Source organism: Castor canadensis, chromosome 2 (assembly GCF_047511655.1).
Source record: "Castor canadensis chromosome 2, mCasCan1.hap1v2, whole genome shotgun sequence".
Lineage (NCBI taxonomy): Eukaryota > Metazoa > Chordata > Mammalia > Rodentia > Castoridae > Castor > Castor canadensis.
Genome location: NC_133387.1, coordinates 158,994,203 through 159,015,160, shown reverse-complemented (window position 1 = coordinate 159,015,160; position 20,958 = coordinate 158,994,203). Strand labels below are relative to the sequence as shown.

General features: G+C 38.4%; 1 protein-coding gene and 2 non-coding genes across 7 annotated transcripts in view; 2 read left to right on the top strand and 1 right to left on the bottom strand.

The window, feature by feature from the left end:
- The window catches only part of Dpp8 (dipeptidyl peptidase 8), a 57,377-nt gene extending 37,381 nt beyond the window's left edge, over nt 1–19,996 (top strand). For 4 of the 5 annotated variants that reach the window (XM_020172879.2, XM_074066234.1, XM_074066233.1 and 1 more), the window contains 8 exons: nt 128–280; nt 564–699; nt 1,701–1,846; nt 9,492–9,638; nt 10,963–11,115; nt 12,846–12,988; nt 13,520–13,631; nt 15,938–19,996. In XM_020172879.2, the coding sequence (XP_020028468.1) occupies nt 128–280; nt 564–699; nt 1,701–1,846; nt 9,492–9,638; nt 10,963–11,115; nt 12,846–12,988; nt 13,520–13,631; nt 15,938–16,060 (1,113 nt within the window). In that variant the 3' untranslated portion in view covers nt 16,061–19,996. Of the gene's footprint in view, nt 1–127; nt 281–563; nt 700–1,700; nt 1,847–9,491; nt 9,639–10,006; nt 10,191–10,962; nt 11,116–12,845; nt 12,989–13,519; nt 13,632–15,937 lie in introns of those variants that run through there. The other variant, XM_020172882.2, reaches the window with a different exon arrangement.
- LOC141421030 (U6 spliceosomal RNA) lies at nt 3,783–3,886 on the bottom strand. The gene has a single exon (XR_012445736.1). It is a non-coding gene; the product is annotated as a U6 spliceosomal RNA (small nuclear RNA).
- Nucleotides 7,202–7,269, top strand: LOC141421090 (small nucleolar RNA SNORD49). The gene has a single exon (XR_012445775.1). It is a non-coding gene; the product is annotated as a small nucleolar RNA SNORD49 (small nucleolar RNA).
- Nucleotides 19,997–20,958: the final 962 nt, after the last annotated feature.

Genomic DNA, 20,958 nt, shown 5'->3' with positions numbered 1-20,958 from the left:
ATGTAGCAAGTAAAGTGAAAGAAGCTCAAGTGAAAGGGCTCAGATGATCTGAATAAAATCGGGGGTTGTTGGTTTACTGGCTTTGTCAGCGTGGTACTAGTATGAATTTTTGCTGTTGTTTTGGCAGATCCAGGTCGATGAAGTCAGAAGACTGGTATATTTTGAAGGCACCAAAGACTCCCCTTTAGAACATCACCTGTATGTGGTCAGTTATGTAAATCCTGGAGAGGTGACAAGGCTGACCGACCGTGGCTATTCCCATTCTTGCTGCATCAGCCGGGTATTATGTCCCTGTTAAAAAGAGTTTCCTATCATATAAAAAAACCCTCTGCTCCTATAATATTCCTTTTGAATGGTATGGAAGTTGGTGAAGTTGGCCTGCAGAAGCCCCATTCTCTTAAGAAATGCTTTAAAACACAGCCTTGACCTTAACATCGTGTATTTACATAAATAGTCAAATTCTTATTATGCTCTTTTGCTATAGCATCAGTGCAGATGCAACAGCAGATAACCTTTTTTCACTTTTCCCTGAGGAAACATGTGATTGTTTCTCCTTTCTCTAGCATTGTGACTTCTTTATAAGTAAGTATAGTAACCAGAAGAATCCACACTGTGTGTCCCTTTACAAACTGTCAAGTCCCGAAGATGACCCAACTTGCAAAACAAAGGAATTTTGGGCTACCATTTTGGATTCAGCAGGTACTTCTTTTCACTGAACCTGGCCTTAAGTAGGATTAAAACATTAGTACACTACTCTTGTGTTATATATCCATGTTTCCTGGACAGTGCTCTTATTTCTCACCCCTGACCTGCTGAGCTTCTGATTGATACAACCCCTCATGTTCTATTACCTTCCAAATAAGATGGGTTACCTCTCACTAAGCAGGCACAGGACTGGAAGGCCTTTTTGAAAATGAGATTAAAATAATGTATTCTGAACTGGTAAGACCCTTTAACAGGGAAGCTGCAGCTTTAGGGAGCAATTAGCTTACAGCTTTCTTAAAGTTTTGAAGTACTTGCAATAACCATCTTCATAAAAGTTGGCCCACTTAAGTGTATGGGAGTGAATAACACTGTGGGTTATTTTTTTAATGCTTGAGTTCTTAAACATAAAGAATGAACTGATTTTATACATCTTTTAATCCACCTTATCCCCAAATCTACTTCCCTATTAAGTATTTTCAACTCATTAATATTTGCTAAGGACTTAAAAAATTAGTGCAGAACCAAAGAGTTTAGGTATATTCTAATGTCTGCAAGCAGAATTTGCAATATGATAATGTTCTCTGCTTGGACTATAACGTCATCTATTGTACAGATATCAAGGGAGAGGTGGGTACTGCTTTGGTAAACCAAAGACTGATAGTGATTCTTTTTCTGCATTGTGATTGACTTACTCTCTAATCAGAAACAAACGTTTATTGAACACCTGCTCTGAACAAGTTAAATTAACTAAATTAAACATCTGCTTCTTGTCCCCCTCCCAACTTCATTGAAATATACCCTAGATAATTTAAGGTTTGTTAGATTTCTAGAAGATGAATATTCTTGCTGAATTTCTTTCTTGTCTCATCTGAAAGGGAGTGGTCAATTATTTGTGGAGGGTGGGATCTGAATTTTGATATGTTCTTCCTTGCTTTCATATTATAGAGCTCCTGTAAGATCTCTTTTTACAGACTCTTTATGTTGCCTACTCACAGGTCCTCTTCCTGACTATACCCCTCCAGAAATTTTCTCTTTTGAAAGTACCACTGGATTTACATTGTATGGAATGCTGTACAAGCCTCATGATCTGCAACCTGGAAAGAAATACCCCACTGTGCTATTTATCTACGGTGGTCCTCAGGTGGGTAGATAAATGATGTAAACATACACACATGCACATATATTTTAGATAACTTTTTTTAATGTCTAGTAAGTTACGATAAGAGGTTGAACAGTATTTGGCTTCTTTTGTTTTTTCATTATCCAATTTAGGAGTTGAGAAAGCTGGCTGTTTTAAGTTTAAATGGCTAATTTGTAAATCATCATCAATTTGTTACTTTACAGTGAGGACTATAACTATTGGAGCAGTGGGATTCTCATGTCAGTGGGTACATATGCTGCTCTCTATGTAGAGAAACTTTGGTTAATTGTTAATTTTTTAAATATTTACTCTTGCCCATGGGTTTGATCCCCAATTCCAGAAAAATAAGTAAAATTTAAAAGTAAAATGAAATGTTTACTCTTGATTATGTATCTTTCATTGAGCCCTTAAAAAAATTAGGATATGTTTACATTCTAATGAAACTCTTAGCCTCAATAATATCCTTTATAATTATGCCAGTTATTTAGTATCTGGAAATGTAGCTAAATACCAAGTTGTACAAAGACAAAGTAATAATAAGCCATAAAATCTCAAGGATGATGGTCATGTATTAAGTTAAATCTCTTGGCCCTCTTTAGGTACATCTTTATGTTTTGTTTACAGATAAAACATAGTTCATATTTGTGTAATTGTCATCTACACAAATCACAAGAGTTAAATTAGACTTCTATTAAAAACTTGAAGCCACATCTTTGTAAACTTAAAAAGAAACAGCTTGGCTGGGCATAGTGGTTCCAGCTACTTGGGAGGTGGAGGTAGGAAGATCATGGTCTGAGATCAGCCCCGGCAAAAGCCTGAGACCCTACCCAAAAAGCAAACTAAAAGCAGAAGACCTGGGGGTAGATGCTTGCCTAGCAAGTGCAAAGTCCTGAGTTCAAACTAAAGTACCACTAAAAAAAAAAAAGAAAAAGGAAAGGAAGAAAGAGAAAACGAGAACAAATGGATTAACACAAAGAACTTCAAGCGAAAAATTTTAGGTCATGCTCAGAAGCTTTACAGCACTGTTATATTACTTTGACAAAAGCGCGAAAGAAGGAGTGTGTTTTTCCTTCCCAGTAAAGAAATCATATATAAGGTACAGATAGATATATGGAGGGACTCTATAAAACCTAGATTTTAAAACTAAAGGACTCTTTATATTGGTAACTGAGTTTAAAAAGACTTAGCCACATGAAAAGATGCCTAGTATCACTAATTATTAGGGAGATGTAAATCAAAACCACAAGGAAGAATTAGTCCACACCCATTAGAATAGCTGTTAAAAGAAAATAATGTTGTCCAGGCTGTGGCGAAATTGGAACCCTAGTCCATTACGCTAGGAATGTAATAGAGTATAACTGCTGTATAAAACAATGTGGCAGCTCCTCAAAAATCAGACAGAATTACCACATGGTTCACACATTCTGCTTCTGGGCCTATACCCAAAAGGATTGAAAGCAGGGATGAACCGATAATTTGTACAACTATGTCCATACTAACCAAGAGGTAGAAACAACCCAGGTGTCCATCAATTGATGGATGGGTAAACAAAATGTGGTATGTACATACAATGGAGTATTGCTCATCCCTACCGAGGAAACCTGCATGCGCTACAATGGGATGAACCTTGAGGGCATTATACTAAGTGAAACAGACCAGTCACACAAGGACAAAGAGTGTTACTTCACTTATGTGAAGTACCTGGAGTAGACAAACTCATAGAGATAGAAAGTAAGGTAGAGGTTTTCCAAGAATAGGAGAGAGAAAGCAGTTATTTAATGGGCACAGAGTTTCTGTTAGGATAATAAAAAGAAGTTCTGGAAATGGATAATGGTTTTGGTTGTACAGAGTTGTGAATTTACCCTTAAAGTGGCTAACATGTTATGTATATTTTACCATAATAAAAATGTCTTAGCCAGTTCTATGGGGATTTACTTATTTTATGGAATGCTTCATGAATTTGCGTGTCATCCTTGTACAGGAATCATGCTAATCTCTGTATTCTTCCAATTTTAGTATAAGAGCTGCTAAAGCAAGCACTAGTTTTGTTTTTTGAGACGGTAAATTTTTGTAGTCCAGGCTAGCCTGGAACTCTGTTGCCTACATTGGATTCAAACTTGTGATCTTCCTGCCTTAGCCTCCTAGGTGCTGGGATTACAGGTGTGCACCACCATGCCCAGCAATTGTATCTAATTCAATTTAAATAATTATTTAATTCTTTGGAGTGCTTTATGAATACAGCTGTGAGGTTTTTTTGCACTTACAGAAACAATCATGTTTTAAATGCTATGAATAATTTCTACCATGTGGTTTTTGAAAAGTTGCAAGTGACTTAGGATGTTTTATTGATTTCTTTCTCAAAGAATTCTTTGGAAGCATGTAAATTTGGTGTGATATGGCATTCAATTTGCAGGGACATTTCTCCTTGAGATTTCCCATAGTGCAGTGCATCTAACACTTTGACACTTCAACCCAATGGAAGATCATCCATCCTCTTGCTTGATGACTCCTTAATATAAAACTAGGTCTTTTTAATAGCACACAATAATTTCATGAAATGTGGTTCAGTCCTATAAGAGTGCATTGTGCCTCTGATCCAAACTGTGTTCTTTCTTGGTGTAGTCAGGTAAAAATTAGAATTAATTGAAATAGCAATAATAGTGAATAGTGTCACAATTCAAAACTTGACTTGGACATTAAAGGCAGCAATTTCTGAGGGTCAGAAAAGAGTGAAATTAGGGGTTGAGTGTATAGCTCAGTTGTATAGCATTTGCTTACTGTGCACAAAGACCTGGGTTTAATCCCCAGCACTGAAAAATAAGTAAATAAATGTTTATTTAATAAATACTTGTGGTGTTTCCTGGAATGTGCCAGACACTCTTTTATAGATACCAGTGAAACAGAGGCTAGGTGATAGCATGGCTCACACCTTGAGGAATTGATACTGAAGGAGACTTTTGTAATCCCAGGGTCAAAGGAAATTGTGCTCAGATATCTTCTCTGTGAAGCAGCATACTTCTAGGCTGCAAAGGCAAAAAACATTGTCTCTGAGGGAAGGTGGGCACATCAGGCAATTGAGTTCACTTTCTATATGTGATAGCAAGAAAAGAAGAGCGATAGTTTGCTTTTTAATGCTCATATTTATGTTTTCCTATTCTTTCTCTTTAAAAGCACCTTTACCCCCAGATCCCCTCTTTCTAAGGTTAGGAAGGAAAAAAACATTCTCGTATCTCCAGTTTTCATTCGCTCATTCAGCAAATAGTTATGGAGGTCCTAGGTGCTAGATACTACTCTTGGCAGTGAGGATATAAGTGAACAAGTCAGACTAATGTCCTATCCTCACAGGTCATACCAGGGAAAGCAATGAACCAGGAGACGTGTAAAAGATAAGACTTCATATAATGTAAGTGCTATAAAAACGATTGCTTGTGGGCTGGAGATACCTACCTAGTAAGTGCAAGGCCCCAAGTTCAAATCCCAGTACTGCCAAAAAAATTGTTTGGAATGGGGATGGTAAAATGGGAGCTCTGAGAGGAAGGTCAGGGAAACTAGACTTCTTACTTGAGGATACTCACATTGAGAAAGGAGTCATGTTGAGGGTCTGAAGAAGAGTATTCCACCCAGAGGAGACAATAAATGCCAGTGTCCTGGGGTTAGAGCCACCTTACCAGTGTTGATAATTGGGTTAAAGTTCAGTGCACTGTGGGGAATAGTATGAGCTGAACTCAGAGGTTGCCAAGCCCAGATAATTTAAGGTCTCAAAGGCCACATGAAGAGTTTAGATCTTGGGCTGGCAGTATAGCTCAGTAGTAGAGCACTTGTCTAGCATTTGTAAGGTCCTGAATTCAATACTCAATACCAAAAAAGAAAAAAAAAAAAGCTTTAGATATTTTTTTTTCTGAAGGATAATAGTAGCCCTTACAGGGAACCAAACTGCTTATATCTCATTTGCGTTTTTAAAACATTACTCTGCCACTACATAAACAAACACTAAAGAAAGGCAAGGATAGTACTGGGAAGAGCAGTTTGGCAGGTGTTGTAGTGGCATTAAACATCCAAAGTAGAAAGAAAAAATCCAATCCAAATGTCCTCTTCCCCCTCCTCCCACAATCTAACCTTTTTAGATGAGATCTTGCTAACTTTTCCGCCAGAATGTCCTTGAACATCAGTCTTCCCAATCTCCACTTCCCAAGTAGCTATAATTATATGCATGAACCATCATGACCAGCCTCTTTCCCATTTTACTAAGAGAAAAAAAAACGAAAAAACAGATTTTTTTGGGTGTTTTGGAAGTACTAGAAATTGCACTCAGGCACTTATGCTTGCTAGGCAGCCACTCTATCACTTGAGCTATTCTGCAAGACTTTTTTGTTTTGCTTATTGAGATAGGGTCTTGCTTTATGCCCTGGCCAACCTGAATCACGATCCTTCTGTTTGTTCTTCCCTGCATAGCTGTGATGACAGGCATGCAGTACCACATCTAGCTGTTGGTTGAGATGAGGTCTCATAAATGTTTTGCCCAGGCTAACCTCAAACCACTATTCTCCTGACCTCTAACTCCCAAGTAGCTAGGATTGAGCCACTGCATTCAGCTACAAACCACATTTTGAAAAATTAAAGACTTTGCTTATCTGAGTGTCCATTAAGACTTGGAGCCTGTTGGACACCAGTGGCTCACACCTATAATCCTAGCTACTCATGAGGCAGCAATCAGGAGGGTCACAGTTCAAAGCCAGCCCGGGGCAAATAGTTCATGAGACTCTATCTTAAAAATACCCAACACAAAAACAAGGTCAGAGGAGTGGCAAGTGGTAGAGCACTGCCTAGCAAGCATGAGGCCCTGAGTTTAAACCCCAGTGCCACCCAAAAAAAAAAAAAAAAAAAAGAAAGACTTGAAGCCTTATACATAGATGTTTGTATCTGCTAAACCAGTTGTGTTTGGAATATATAAAGTTTGAAACTTAATAATAACTGAATTTTAAAAACCAAAGATTTAAACCTGGCGGAGTGGTTCACATGGTAAGAGCACCTGCCTAGCAAGCATGAGGCCCTGAGTTCAAACCCCAGTGCCACCAAAAAAAAAAAAAAAAAAAATCAAAGATTTCAATAGACATTTCACAAAAGAAGATATGCTGTAGCAAATGTTTATTGGAGAAGATACTCAGAATCATTAGTTTTTCAGGGAACTCCAAATTAATACCACAATGAGATGCCAGTATGCATCTGTGAGAATGACTAAAATTAACCATCCTCAATGTTAGCCAGGAGAAAGTAAAACTCACACATTGTCAGGTAGGAAAGAAAAATAGCACAGCTACTGTAGAAAAGCTTCTCAATTTTTAAAAACAAACTTTATGTCCCAATGATGCTAGCAATAGGAAGTGCCATCAGAAGCAAGAACTGATGTTTGCTGGGTGCTGGTGGCTCACGCCTGTAATTCTAGCTACTCAGGAGGCAGAGATCAGGAAGATTATGGCTCAAAGCCAGCCCAGGCTAATAGTTCATGAGACCCTATCTCGAAAATATCCAACAAAAAAAGCAGGCTGGTGGAGTGACTCAAGTGGTAGAGCGCCTGCCTGGTAAGCGTGAAGCCCTGAGTTTAAATCCAAGTACCAGCCCCACCAAAAAAAAAACCAAAACTGATGTTTACATGAGTTACATTTGTTATTTTCTGTATAAAGAGATTGAAATATGTTAACACTTAAAATTGTTACACTGTCTGCAGTTTTGACTTATAAAGATGCTAATAAATTTAATTGACATAATGTACATATTACACATATTATATAGTACAGTCTGAAATTCCTTTTTTTTTTTCTTTTGGTGATACTAGAGATTGCTAGGCAGTGCTCTACCACTTGAGCCACCCCTAGCCCTTTTTGCTTCAGTTATTTTTCAGGTAGTTTCTCATGTTTTTGCCCTGGCCAGTCTGGACCGCAATCCTCCTGTTTACACCTCCCAGGTAGATGACAGGTACATGCCATCATGTCCAGCTTATTGATTGAGATGGGATCTTTTTGGCCCAGCTGTCCTCAAACCACAATCTTCCCTGACCACTCCCAAATAGCTGGGAATACAGAAGTGAACCACTGCCCCTGGCTTGATAATTCAATATATATTTATAATATTCTTTTTCTTTTGTTTTTTGTTTTGTTTGTTTGTGAGATGAGATCTTGCTATATCACCCAGGCCAGCCTGGAACTCCTGGACTCAAGCCACTCTCCTGCCTCAGTGATTAGGATTATAGACATGTGCCATTGCACTTGATCTCTTTCTCATTTTTTTGAGAACCTTTCTTTAGTTTGTTTAATATCTTTCTTAGTGACCACCACTGCTATTTTTAGTCATGTATTGTTTTACAACCAAGAGACCTTCTGAGAAATGCCATTAGGCAATTTTATTATTATGCAAACATCACAGAGTATGCCTGTGCAAACCTAGATGGTACAAGTCAGTCACTTAGCATGACTTTCTGTTTTGTTTGTTTTTTGTTTTTTGAGATAGGGCACAGGCTGGCCTTGTCTCAGTCACCCCAGTGTTGGGATTATAGGCATGCATACCATGACCAGCCTCAATGTGACTTCTTCATGTAATCAAGAGATTCAGCAAACACAGGATTTGTGTGTTTGCCAATGTAGCAGCATACTGTTTTATAAGTAAACCTTTTTTTTTCCTGATTGTGCTGGGGATTGAACTCAGGGCCTTATGCATGCTAAGCACTCACTCTTCCACTGAGCTACACACCTAACCCTAACCTCATTTTTTAATAAGTAGATATTCCAAAACAATGATTATAAGTATAGCATAGTAAACATATAAACCAGTAGCTCAGTCATTTGCTATCATTGTCAATCATATGTAAGGTACACAGTTGTAGGCACTGTATTCTTTAATATTGGCAGCACATGTAGGATTGTTTACACCAACATCAGCACAATCACATGGCAGCTCTGATGTCACTGGGTGATAGGACTTTTTCAGCTACATTATGATCTTAGGAGACCACTATTGTGTGTGTGGCCTGATGTTGACCAAAACATCAGTTATGCTAGGCATAACTGAGGAATCCTCTTTTTCACTAGATGTTTTGTTTCTGATAAAACACTAAGACACATTTAACTTCTCAGTCTCTTTGAAATATAATCTCTAGGGTGAGAAAGTGATTTAAAAGTTGTCATTCTTTTCATACTAAGTTGTGTAACAGGAGAAAGGAAGTTGGATTGGCCACAGTGCTCCATTAAAATACTGCTTTCCCCACTGTTGCTCAGAGTCAACCCCTGAAGAGACAAGTGGGGAGGGAGGATGATCTTACTCATCTTTGGCACTGTTGCTTGAATGACACAGTTCTTCAGAGTAGACAGTGTAGCAGCTTTTCCTGAGGGGTAGGTTAATTCTCCTATCTTGTATATGATTGTCATCTAAGTTAGAGTTTTAAAATTCACAGTCGTTCAGTAATTCCTGAACCTTGTGTGTGAAGTTAGATAAGAAACAAAAACATGTTTATGAAAAGACCAATTAATTAAAAAATACATTTTAAAGGCACAATAACATTAAAATGTTAAGCTTCCTACTTTTTGCAATGCCCTGCCTCTTATGGTTTGTGTGCTACCAGATAAATTTCACTGAAGTTGTGTTTCTTCTTCAGGTGCAGTTGGTGAATAATCGGTTTAAAGGAGTCAAGTATTTCCGCTTAAATACCCTAGCCTCTCTGGGTTATGTGGTTGTGGTGATAGACAACAGGGGATCCTGTCACCGAGGGCTTAAATTTGAAGGCGCCTTTAAATATAAAATGGTGTGTGAGCATAAAACACTTTTCTCTGAAAGATATTTACATTTCCTGGTGCATTGTTCAGTGTGAAATCCTGGAGAAGGAGTTGGGGGAGGGGCTTGTGGCATAGGGGGGTGGGATTCAGGGGTCGGAGGGAAGATGCAACTCATGCCTAATTGTATCTAACTTTGGGGAGCTAAGATAGAGCCACTTTTACATAGAAATACCCTCTCTTTCTATTTTGTATGTCCACCTTAGCCAGAAGGCAGCAGCGTTTAGTTTTTAGCATCTTGTACACTATTAAGGAGTAATGGAGATTTGTTCTGTCCTCTGTGAAGAGGGAAACCTACTGGTTAGTGCCTTCCTTGTGACAAGCCTCTTTCTCTCTACAGGAAGCTTTAATGCTACCTTTTAGAGATGTCCCATGTCCTTTCTGCTGCTTTGGGAAAGATGAGAATCCGATGTTCCTTTTGCACAGGAAGGCAGTTACTGTGCTTGCCAGTGTTTTGGACATGCTGAGTGAGACATGGCATTTTCTCCCACAGCCAGTTCTTTGACCTTATATTGTATTCTCATGTAAGTTTTTTGTTGTTTTTATTTTTGTTTTTGGTCAGTGAAGTGAGATTGTGTGCACTGGCAGGCCAACTAATATAGACAGGGTGATAGTGGTAGGAATAAGGACTTAATAGGGCATTAAAAAAATAGTACATTCCATTCCTAGAGGTATTGTGATAGAGAAATAGGAAGGTTAGGGCCTCAGGAGTGATTCCCTCTTCTTTACTGCACTGAGTCTTAAAAAGGAGAAGTAAAATTAATCTGTCTTAAGGGGACAAAGTTTTTGTCTTTGGGTATAGGAAGGCTTGTTACAAGAAAGATGCTGACCTCTTGGCAGACAACAGAACAAATGGAAATGGGACATACGCAATAGCAAGAGACCATTTGGGTAGCAATAGAAAGGAACTGTATGACTAAGTGACAACTCTAGGACAGGCTAGCACTAGAAGATATAAGCCCCTAGATTTTTTTTTTTTTAATTCCTGAAGACAGCAGATTCTCGGTTGTAAATGAATTCTAATGTGTTTGGGGGAGGAGTTGTTTATTTGTTTGGTTTTTTTTAAACAGTTGAAACAGGGTCTCACTATTATGTAGCCCAGGCTAACTTTGAAGTGTGATACTCCCACCTCTGCCTCCCAAGTGCTGGGATATTGACATGTGCCACCACACCCAGCTATGAATTCTAATATGGAAAAAACTACTATTATTTTTAGTAAAAACATCAGCTTTAAAAAGCACTCTTACAAGACTTTCACGCATCAGAATCAGTGAAGTGTTCTCCCTTTTTTGACAGGGGCAAATAGAAATTGATGATCAAGTGGAAGGACTCCAATATCTGGCATCTCGATATGATTTCATTGACTTAGATCGTGTGGGCATCCACGGCTGGTCCTATGGAGGGTACCTCTCCCTGATGGCATTAATGCAGAGGTCCGATATCTTCAGGGTACGTGACTTTCTATTGTACTTATTTTCGTAATAAGGGCAGAATTTCCTGTCAATTATAGATACATGAAAGTGTTTATTTTCTAAAGACTGACCCAGTTGGCAATATTGTGGAATGACAGGGTTTGTGTGTCTAACAGCCATGTAATATAGATAGATAGATAGATCTATAGCTATATATAGATATAGGTATACATATATGTCATGTCTTGGCATAATTTTATCAAAATACTTTTCGATTTGATCAATTTTTGGTTATTTATGGACATATACCAAAACAGTCATGATTGGTAAAACATATGCATACATATTGTTTTGTTATTGCTTGTTTAATTGTTGGATCATAAGCTCTGAGGCCCTATGCACCACTATATCCTCATCAGCCAAGCATAGTAGGCCTTTAATAAATCTGTGTTGAGCACAGGAGTACAGAACTCAGCACTACAATCTCAATACTTGGGAGGCAGAGGCAAGAGGATTGCCAGCCCACTGCAGCCTGGGTTACGTAGTAAAGACTCTATCAGAAACCACACACAAAGAGCACGGGACATGGCTCAAGTGGTAGAATGCTTGCCTAGAAAAGTTCCCCTCTGAGTAAATTCAAGGCCTGGGTCCAATCCCCAGGATGGGAAAAAAATAAATAAAACCACACAAAAAACAAATAAATATGATAGGGCTTTTGTTCTTGTATGTATATTCAGATAATCTTTATAGTAAGTACAAATAGACACTGAAGACTAGCATAATTTTCCCAAGCTTGCAGCTGTCGAGAAAGTTATTTGAAGTCAGGTGCCTGGTGGCACACACCTGTAATCCTAGGTACTTAAGAGTCTGAGATCTGGAATACCGAGGTTCAAGACCAACTTTAGCAAAAAATTCATGAGACCTCATTTCAACCAATAACTGGGTGCAGTGGTACACCTGTCATCCCAAGCTACATGGGAGGCTGAGATGGGGAGGATCATGGTTCCACGCCAGCCCAGGCAAAAAAGTTTGTGAGACACAATCTCAACAGAAAAAAGTTTGGCACAGTGGTTTGCACCTCTCATCCCAGCCACGGTGGGAATCAAAAAATAGGAGGATCATGGTCCAGGCCATGGGCAAAATCAAGACCCCCATCTCCTAAAAACCAGAGCAAAAAGGGCTAGAGGCATGACTCAAGTGGTAGAACACCTGCCTAGCAAGCACAGAGTCCTGAGTTCAAACCAACCAAAAAAAAATAAAGAATTAGAACATTTAAATATAAAACTGTGTAGGAGCCTTAAGATGAGTGAGTTTTAGTACTTAAATATAGTTCATTCTTGTTTTAAATTCTGTACTACCAACAAAAGCTAAAAAAAAAAAAATGACTGCTTTTCCTATATAAAGTTTACAGTTCTCACACATTTTCCTAGTAGGAGGAATGAGTTTACACTGAGGTGCTTGTATACTCGACTTCAGTCTCCAGTTCAGTGTCTGCTTTAAATAAAGGGTCTATGGTTTGTATTTCAGCTAACCCAGTTAAGAGTTTGGTATGTGGCATGCCTGTTTGGAACATGAAACTTCACAAAGTGTCAAATTTGTGAACTTGGCATTCTACTTCAGTTTTCTGAGTCACCTGAGACCATGTATGCCCAGTAGTGGGGCTAAAGCCTAGGGATAATTTTAGCCTGTAAAACTGTAGTTGTATGTTGTCAATTGCTAGCCACTTTTTTTTAGAGTGCAGTTGGTTATTGACATTGTCACACACAGGTTGCTATTGCTGGGGCCCCAGTCACTCTGTGGATCTTCTATGATACAGGATACACAGAACGTTATATGGGTCACCCTGACCAGAATGAACAGGGTTATTACTTGGGATCTGTGGCCATGCAAGCAGAAAAGTTCCCCTCTGAGTAAGTTCAAGCTTTCAAATTAAGGTTATAAATTTTAAATTGTATTTTTAGAACTTTACTAATAATGAAAACTTCAAATACTGAAAACTAGGAAAAATATTTTATAGAGTACCAAAAAGGCATGGCTGTTTCTCAAAGCCAAATTAAAGGCTAGTTCATATAGTGTATTTTAAGAGTATTTTTTAAGAAGTTATAGTTGAAGCAGTTGCTTGTGCTAAAAGAAATTAGGTGTCCAATTGTTTAAGTATGTCTACTTAAATGTATTTTACAAATACTTTTTCTAGAGACATACTATAATCATTGATATTTTCTAATATTTTAATAATAAACACATGATCTTTTTTTAACCTTTCATTTTGTGTGGCATCTGGTTAGTATATTACAATTTTAATACTGAAAATACTGAATCTTTATCTTAGCGATACAGTATAAAGAAGTTAATATTGTTATGTACGATTAGCTTAAATGAGTTAAGTGATTTCCTTTAATACTCTACTATTTTGCCTAAAGTTCTATTTTTATTTTCCCCAGACCAAATCGTTTACTACTCTTACATGGGTTCTTGGATGAGAATGTCCATTTTGCACACACCAGTATATTACTGAGTTTTTTAGTGCGGGCTGGAAAGCCATATGATTTACAGGTGAGTTCTGTTTTCTAATTAAATGTAGTGATTGGTTACTTTGAAATTTGGTAAAATATGGAGTAAGGCTGAATTTGAATTTTCAACAATTTTGTTAGTCTGATAAAAATTAACATTCTAAGGAAGTCAGGCTAAAAAACCTGGCCTATCAGATTACATGACTTGTGTGGATGTCTGCTTTCAGTGTGTAAGCATGGAAATAGTGACAAGGAGTCCTTTTGCTGTCCTCCTTTGCTTTTCTTTTTTCCCTTTGATGCCTAAGGAAATGCTAGTGGATTTCATTGTGCGTTTTTAAGACCCAATTACATGTTCTTTTAATGTTTTCTTTTCTTTTACCTTGCCTTGGGAGTAGAAACCAGCAAGTAACTTTCCTCCATTGCTCCGTTACTCAAAAAAAGGTTTAAGAGAAACTATTCTTCCTTTCTCTTCCTTGAAAAGTATGAAAGACATTACCTTCCCCATTTCAGCTGACATTTCTGTCAAGTTAAACCATGATATATTTGTGTATAGTAGCAGTTTTCAAGCTTTTTGGTCTCAGGGCCTCTTTACATAGCAAGCTTTATTTATAGCTACCAGTATTTCTCACTGGATGCAGTGGTTCACATCTGTCATCCCAGTTACTTGGGAGGCTAAAGCAGGAAGATCACAAATTCAAGCTCAGTCTGGGCTACATAGCCACTTCCAAACCAGCCTGGACTACAATAGTGAGACCTTGTCTCAAAATTTCTTTCCAGGGGCTGGCCAAGTGGCTAAAGTGGTAGAACGCCTGCCTAGCAAGCACAAGGCCCTGAGTTCAAACTCCAGTATCACCAAAAAAGAAGAATTCTTAGTATCTCCTTCTATATTCTGTCTGTTGTAGCATGCTGTTTTGAGTAAAGTATTTGAAGAAAAATTAAGCCTCATCCAGTACATAGCTAAGAAATGGGAGGATGTTTTAGCCTTTTTAGACAACTGTAGATTCTTCTTTGATACTACTCCAAAACTAGACATATGGTAACTTCTTAAAGCTTGGCTTTTGTGGAATCTGAAGCCACACCTATAAGTTTTTCATATTGTCCTGCAAAAATTGGATCTGTGTTCTGAGGTTTGAACTTACGGTCTTGCATTTGCTAGGCAAGCACTCTACTACTTGAGCCACTCCCCCACCCCTTTTTGCTTTAGTTATTTTTCAGATAGGGTCTCATGGTTTTTGCCGTCCTGGACTGTGATCCTTCCTAAATGCCTCTACCATAACTGGAATGGCAGGCATGCACCACCACACCCAGCTTTTTTGTTCAGATGGGGGTCTCACTGACTTTTTGTCCTGGGTGACCTTGAACCATGATCCTCCTGTATTCCACCTCCCAAGTAGCTGGAATTGCAGGCATGTACCACCATACCTAGCCATTCATCAAATGAATCTTTTACCCATGCATTTATAAGTCTTTCAAATGTTGACTCTTTTCATTATATAATATTTTTTAAGTCACGTGCTGTAATCGTCCACTGATCCCATAGGAAAGTAAGTACTGGGAAGCTCCTGAACTAAAAGCAGTACATGCAAGCTTTTCAAAAGTCAAATTTACATGCAAAAGCTCGAGTTGTGTCATTGGCAAACAAATACCACTTATGTGGTCTTTGAAGTGACCACCTCACTTCATTATATATCTAAGTCTGACTAATCATAGTTGTCAGTCATTCTTTGAAGAAAAAAAAGGGCATTCCGTAGGAAACAGCACGTCACCTTGCATCTTGGCTGCACACAACACTGTCCTTGAGACCCCCTGTAGCACAGGTTCTTCAGCACATTTCTCGTTTCATCACCACACAGTAGTAAAGACCACAGTTCTGATACTGCTGCTTATGTGACACTGGAATTTCCTTTGTCACTGCACTTGGGTGGGATGGCAGATACTCGGCATGTGGTATATTCAGTGCCATTGCCTTTCCCACAGTCAGGCTTCAGGAGCTTTTGCATTGTCAGTGCGGCACAGTGAGTACATGGATAGCGCAGGCTCATGCAAAATCTCAATGTTGTTTTGAAAGTAGTTTTGAGCTCACATATCCTTGGAAAGGGCTTCTGAGGACCCTCTGAAGGCTGCAGACCACACCTGGGCAATGAACCATTGGTCTATAGAAAAGCCTCTGTTAAGCCTAATGGGTAGCCATACGGGAATGATAAAAGGAGAGGGCCTTTAGATAGGATGTATTTAAGGTGGTGTCTCAGAGAGGCTGTGTTCCGTATTACCAGTCCTGTAAAGATCTCCAGGAGCTTTGACAGGAGCTGTGTTGTTAAAGCTCTCTTTCCTGTCTGTTTTGTTGTGAAGATCTATCCTCAGGAGAGGCACAGCATAAGAGTTCCCGAGTCTGGAGAGCACTATGAACTGCATCTTTTGCACTACCTTCAAGAAAACCTTGGATCACGTATTGCTGCTCTGAAAGTGATATAGTTTTGACCCCTGTAAAACTCTGGTGTACACTGACTGCTTACCCAAATGAGGAGGTTTATCGATAGAGAACATGGAGTTGATCATCTCATTTTGGTACCTGTCATATAACATCTACTTCTGAAAGAAATTTGGTACCGTGTAGGCATCTACAGCTTGTCTAATCCCTTAACCATATGCACACAAACCCGAGTGACACATATGTCTAAGGGATACAGCAACACCATGAGAATTACGGGAAGAAATAAGACCTATTCATACTACCCTTTTCAATTGTCATTATGAAACCTCATGGACTTAATTAGTGGATTTTTACAGTATACTTCAGAGCTTGTTAAAATGTATTAGTCATTGGTTTCTTCAATTCCAAAATCTCTAACTAGTTACAAATTTGATAGCAGTTAAATGTAATTGAATAGCTTATGCTTCATTGCTTGGGGTATATCTAGCATGTTATGAACTAATCACTATTAAACCTGTGACTTAACCAGTCATTAATGATTTTTCAAGGATTACTTAGTGGCCTCCTAAAGATACTTATTTTGGCTCTGATCAGTTTTTAGCCAACTTAAACTTATCTAGTACAAATAACTCTCCTTTTTCTTTGATGACATGACAGAGTGGTTTTTCTTTTTACATAAAAGTAAGTAACTGTATACATAGCATGGATTTAATTATAAGTCTTATGATGTTGATAATTACAGGCAGAAAATTTTAATGAAATGATTAAAGAGCTTAAATATTTGCAGGCAGTTTTTCCCCTTTTAGGAACAGGGAAAAGTACACACTCACTTATATTCAGGAAATTCATTGATACCAGTCTTTTTAAAATGTTCCAGAGTTTGGGGAGGTAGAAGGGAATTGAAGTAGGGTGGGGGGTGACCAAGGTGTGGGAAAGACAAGGAGAGGAGGTTGCAAGGGTCTGTTTAAGGATCAAGCAGAACTAGTGTAGCAGAAATGCTCATAAAAAAATTGGGGAAGTGAAATTCAAACTACTAGAATATTAGTTAAGGAAAACAATTAAGAAATCACTCTCTTGCTGACACAGCTATAGACTGTTATTCAGAGGAGGAAAAGTTCCTTAGAGTTACTTTTATAATTCCAGTTTTTTGGGTTTTTTTCCTCCTTATTTTAAACACCTTACAAATTTAAACTTTAATCTTCTTAAATTATTTGAACATACTTTAGATATATTAGCTTAAATTAAAAAGGTTTCTAGATAACTCTCTACCATAAATGAATCCCTGGCAGGCTCTTTTTCATTGTTTAAAGCCTATGAACAGTTTTGTTGAATGGTTGTGCCATTTTAGTGGTTTAGCCTTTGTGCTTGACCATGAAGGGAGCAGATGGGCTTTCAGGTACTGATTGAGGTCTTCCCTTGTGGGGTCTTTGAGTTCTAGGTGGGTCTCATCAGAGCCAGTGGCAGGAGGCATCTGTGGGTCTGACTCTTTTTATCACAAGCTTTAGTGTTTAGAAAGTAGTTACCAGTAATTTTAAATCACACTCCAAGAAAACTTGCTCTATTTCTTTCTTGCCACTACAGACAGAGTAGACTTCTTCCAGAGAGAGCACAGTCTACATTAGTGAGGGTGGTGACTGTGCGACCGAGGTGGACTTCATTGAAGGCCAGGTGGGTGGTGTAGGAGGCCCAGAAATGGCAGGGTGACCTGGTTGATCTGTCCTTGGGAAGGAAGGGACTGGGTTTTGCTCTTGTATATTTATGCTGTATAATAGGTTCCACACTTTTCCTTATTGTCTGTATATGTATTGATTTTCATGTTTATGGTATTTTCTCATGCCAAGATTTGTTTATATTTTTTCAAAGTTAAATTAAATTGATCTGGGTTACTTTTCTTCCCCAAAAAAGTATTTTCCCACATGACTTAAGTACATGAATGACTGTTGAAGGTGGTATTTTTGGACTAATTTAGCCTCCAAGGACCTATACTTATATGCAAAGTAGAAATGGTATAACGTAGCTTTTAGACAGCTACTCATTTGAAACCTCTTACCTGTCAAGGTTGTTTCTTAATAAGGCATCTCTGATTTTACTAAACAAACCTTAGAACACCTCATGTACTCTTACATTAACAGGTGCTTTCCTTTTGCACCTTGCCTTCTCTTCTATCATAAGGAATGCTTTTATAACTCCCACTTAAATTCCATTCTGCTTCTCTAGGGGGAAAAATACCTGACTGAATTTGCTTGCAGAACAATGGCTGAACTGAATTCACTTTTTATAACCAATATGAAAAACATCATAGTCAATTGAAGCAGTCAGTAGAAATCACACTAAAACTGTACCCTGACTATGGGTAGCAATGTAAAAGGCAGGAGTACATAAAAGTAGCAATGGTTGGGTGAGAGCCAAAAAGCACTGCATTACACATCAAACTGAGTTTTTATAGGCTTGATAAATGAGTACACTTGAACAGTGGTCAACAGATACAGTTACTTGAGCTTTGTGTAGCAGCAAAACTCAAAATCTAAGATTCATCTAGGATGCTTACTAGAAGAACTACAATCTTGAACCTTACTCTTACAAATTTGAATTCCATTGATTTGGATGGAGACCAGGAATGTGCATTTCTAACAAGCTTTCTAAAGTTTCTAAATAAGGTCTCCTGTGGATTAGAGTGAATGGAGTTGGAGTAAGAAAACAATAAGTGATTTTTACACTGGACTGATTCATAAGAACCCAAAACAATAATCAAGAAAGTTGCTCATCTGTGATAACTGTTGGCCCCTTCTCATTCTGAAGGCAGCAGGTGGCATTAACTTTGTGCCCCCTTTGGAGATTTATTTTGGAATGAAGGTTTTTCCCCCTTTGCCATTCCTGGTTCTTTTCCAAAGCCTCGCACAAAAAATGAAGTCACAGTGCATGTATTATCTTTTAAAACAATGCAATATAGATATGGATGCTTACTTTTTTACTTCTCATTTTCCTTACTGAAGGTGTATTCCGCCTTTCTATAACACTGCTCTCTCTTTAGGTGGAATGACTCCTAAAAGATCTTTCACTACTGCAGAATCACCAATTTTTAAACTGGAATAAATCTTTGATATAATCTAATTAGTCATTTGTTAGAGGAGGAACCTACATACTAGAGAGAGAAAGCAGTATATCCGTGACCACACCATCACCGTATTTAGTTGGTACTAGACTCCATCCAGATACGCTGCCTCATAGTAGTTAAATGATATATAGAAAAGGCAGATTTTTAAAGAAGTATTTATTAATATATTCCTATAAAACATTTTAAAGGTAACCACATAAAATGGTTAATTTTTCCATTCTAAAGTAAATGCTAAGCATGCTTATTAATGAAGCAGTACTTCTAACTAGTATATGACATTCTGAAGTTAATTAAGATCATTGCACTAAGCGTGTTTTCCTTAGTGTAGGGGAGAATGGGGAAATGGGGCATAGAGTAGAGTGCTTGCTTAAGCCCAGGAGTCCATCTAAAGTTATTCAATATAAGACAAGATGTGGCAATAGCAAAACCTTTCCCAGCAGATGTAAAGGAAGAAGGAAACTTCCCTGGCTCCCACCTTCCCAACCCCGCCCAACCTCACCTATCCACTTTCCAGCCCAAAATACAGAGATAAGTTAGTGCAGGGTGCTGAGTTCTAGGCAATTGTTTCAAAAGTCCCTTACAGAGACAGAAAAATTTGTTTGTGTGTTTGTTTTTAAGTAACCCAAATACAAATTTATGTTGTACTCAGCAAAATTGGCATCCAGGTCTTTAATTTTAGAGCATAAAGTGCCTGCTGTTTTAAGCATTGACTTGTATAAAATGAATTGCATGTCTCACTCCAGTAAGTTTATGGGTTTTCTCATTTTTAGCTACACGGCTTTTAATCATGTAATGTGAAATATTAGTTTTGTTGCATTTTATTACAGGTTCTTGGTTGCAATAAAGATGCTGCTGAAATTAATTGATTTAAATGTTCCTTTTTTTCCCCCTTACCAATTTTTACAAACTTTCTTTGATTAGTCACAACTGTGGAATGATTAACGCCCATGAGCAAGCTCACGTGCTTGCCATGGAGAAGGCAGTCTGCAAGGCTTCAGTATAAACCACATGCATCCGAGCTCAGAAGGTGTGTACCTGCACAGCAGCTCATACTGCCAGGGTAGATGGTGCTCAGGGCCAGGGCTTAGCAGATCCCCCTGAGCAGCTGGGGGTGGGTTCTTGGGAATGGCCCTTGGAGTTGATAGTGGCTTCTACATGCCCTGGAGGAAACTCTGAGGGGCTTTAGGTAATGCTTTTTCTAAGGTTGCTTTGAGAATTCTGACGTTTTGAAGCCGTATTGGAGAAAGGGTAAGGAGCAGATGTGTACCTCTAAAATAAGTAAATTTGGGTTTATCTGATGATCCTTCCAAAGCAGACATAATCTGAATTCTCTGAACCCTCTGCAGGTATATATCAAATATTGCATGAACAAGCATGTATTATTCTGGAGAGATCTTTGACTTTATCAGATTTTCAAAGGGTTAGTGATCCAACTGTGGCTGCATTAGGGTCTTAAGCATTTATTTTGTATATAAAAATTATAAGGAATAAAGGTGATCTTTAAATAAGATAATTTCATACTTTAGCATTTCCTAAACTTTTCACCATGTGACAGAAAAAATACATTTGTATGACACTCTAGAATAACTGAGGCACACTGGAATAACCTATTGAGGCTGCAGCCAGAAGTCCCTGGCCAGGCCCATCCCATCTATTTATGGCACTGTGGCTGAGACATTTTTATAGACTACCTTGCTGTCTTTAATTCAGCCTAGAGTTTTTGCTGATGAGAAATCAGCTTTCAGCCCAGCCATAAGCATGCTGTGGACTGTAATGGAGGTGCGAGCTTCCAGGGGCTGTGGGGCTCCAGTACTACACAGTCAC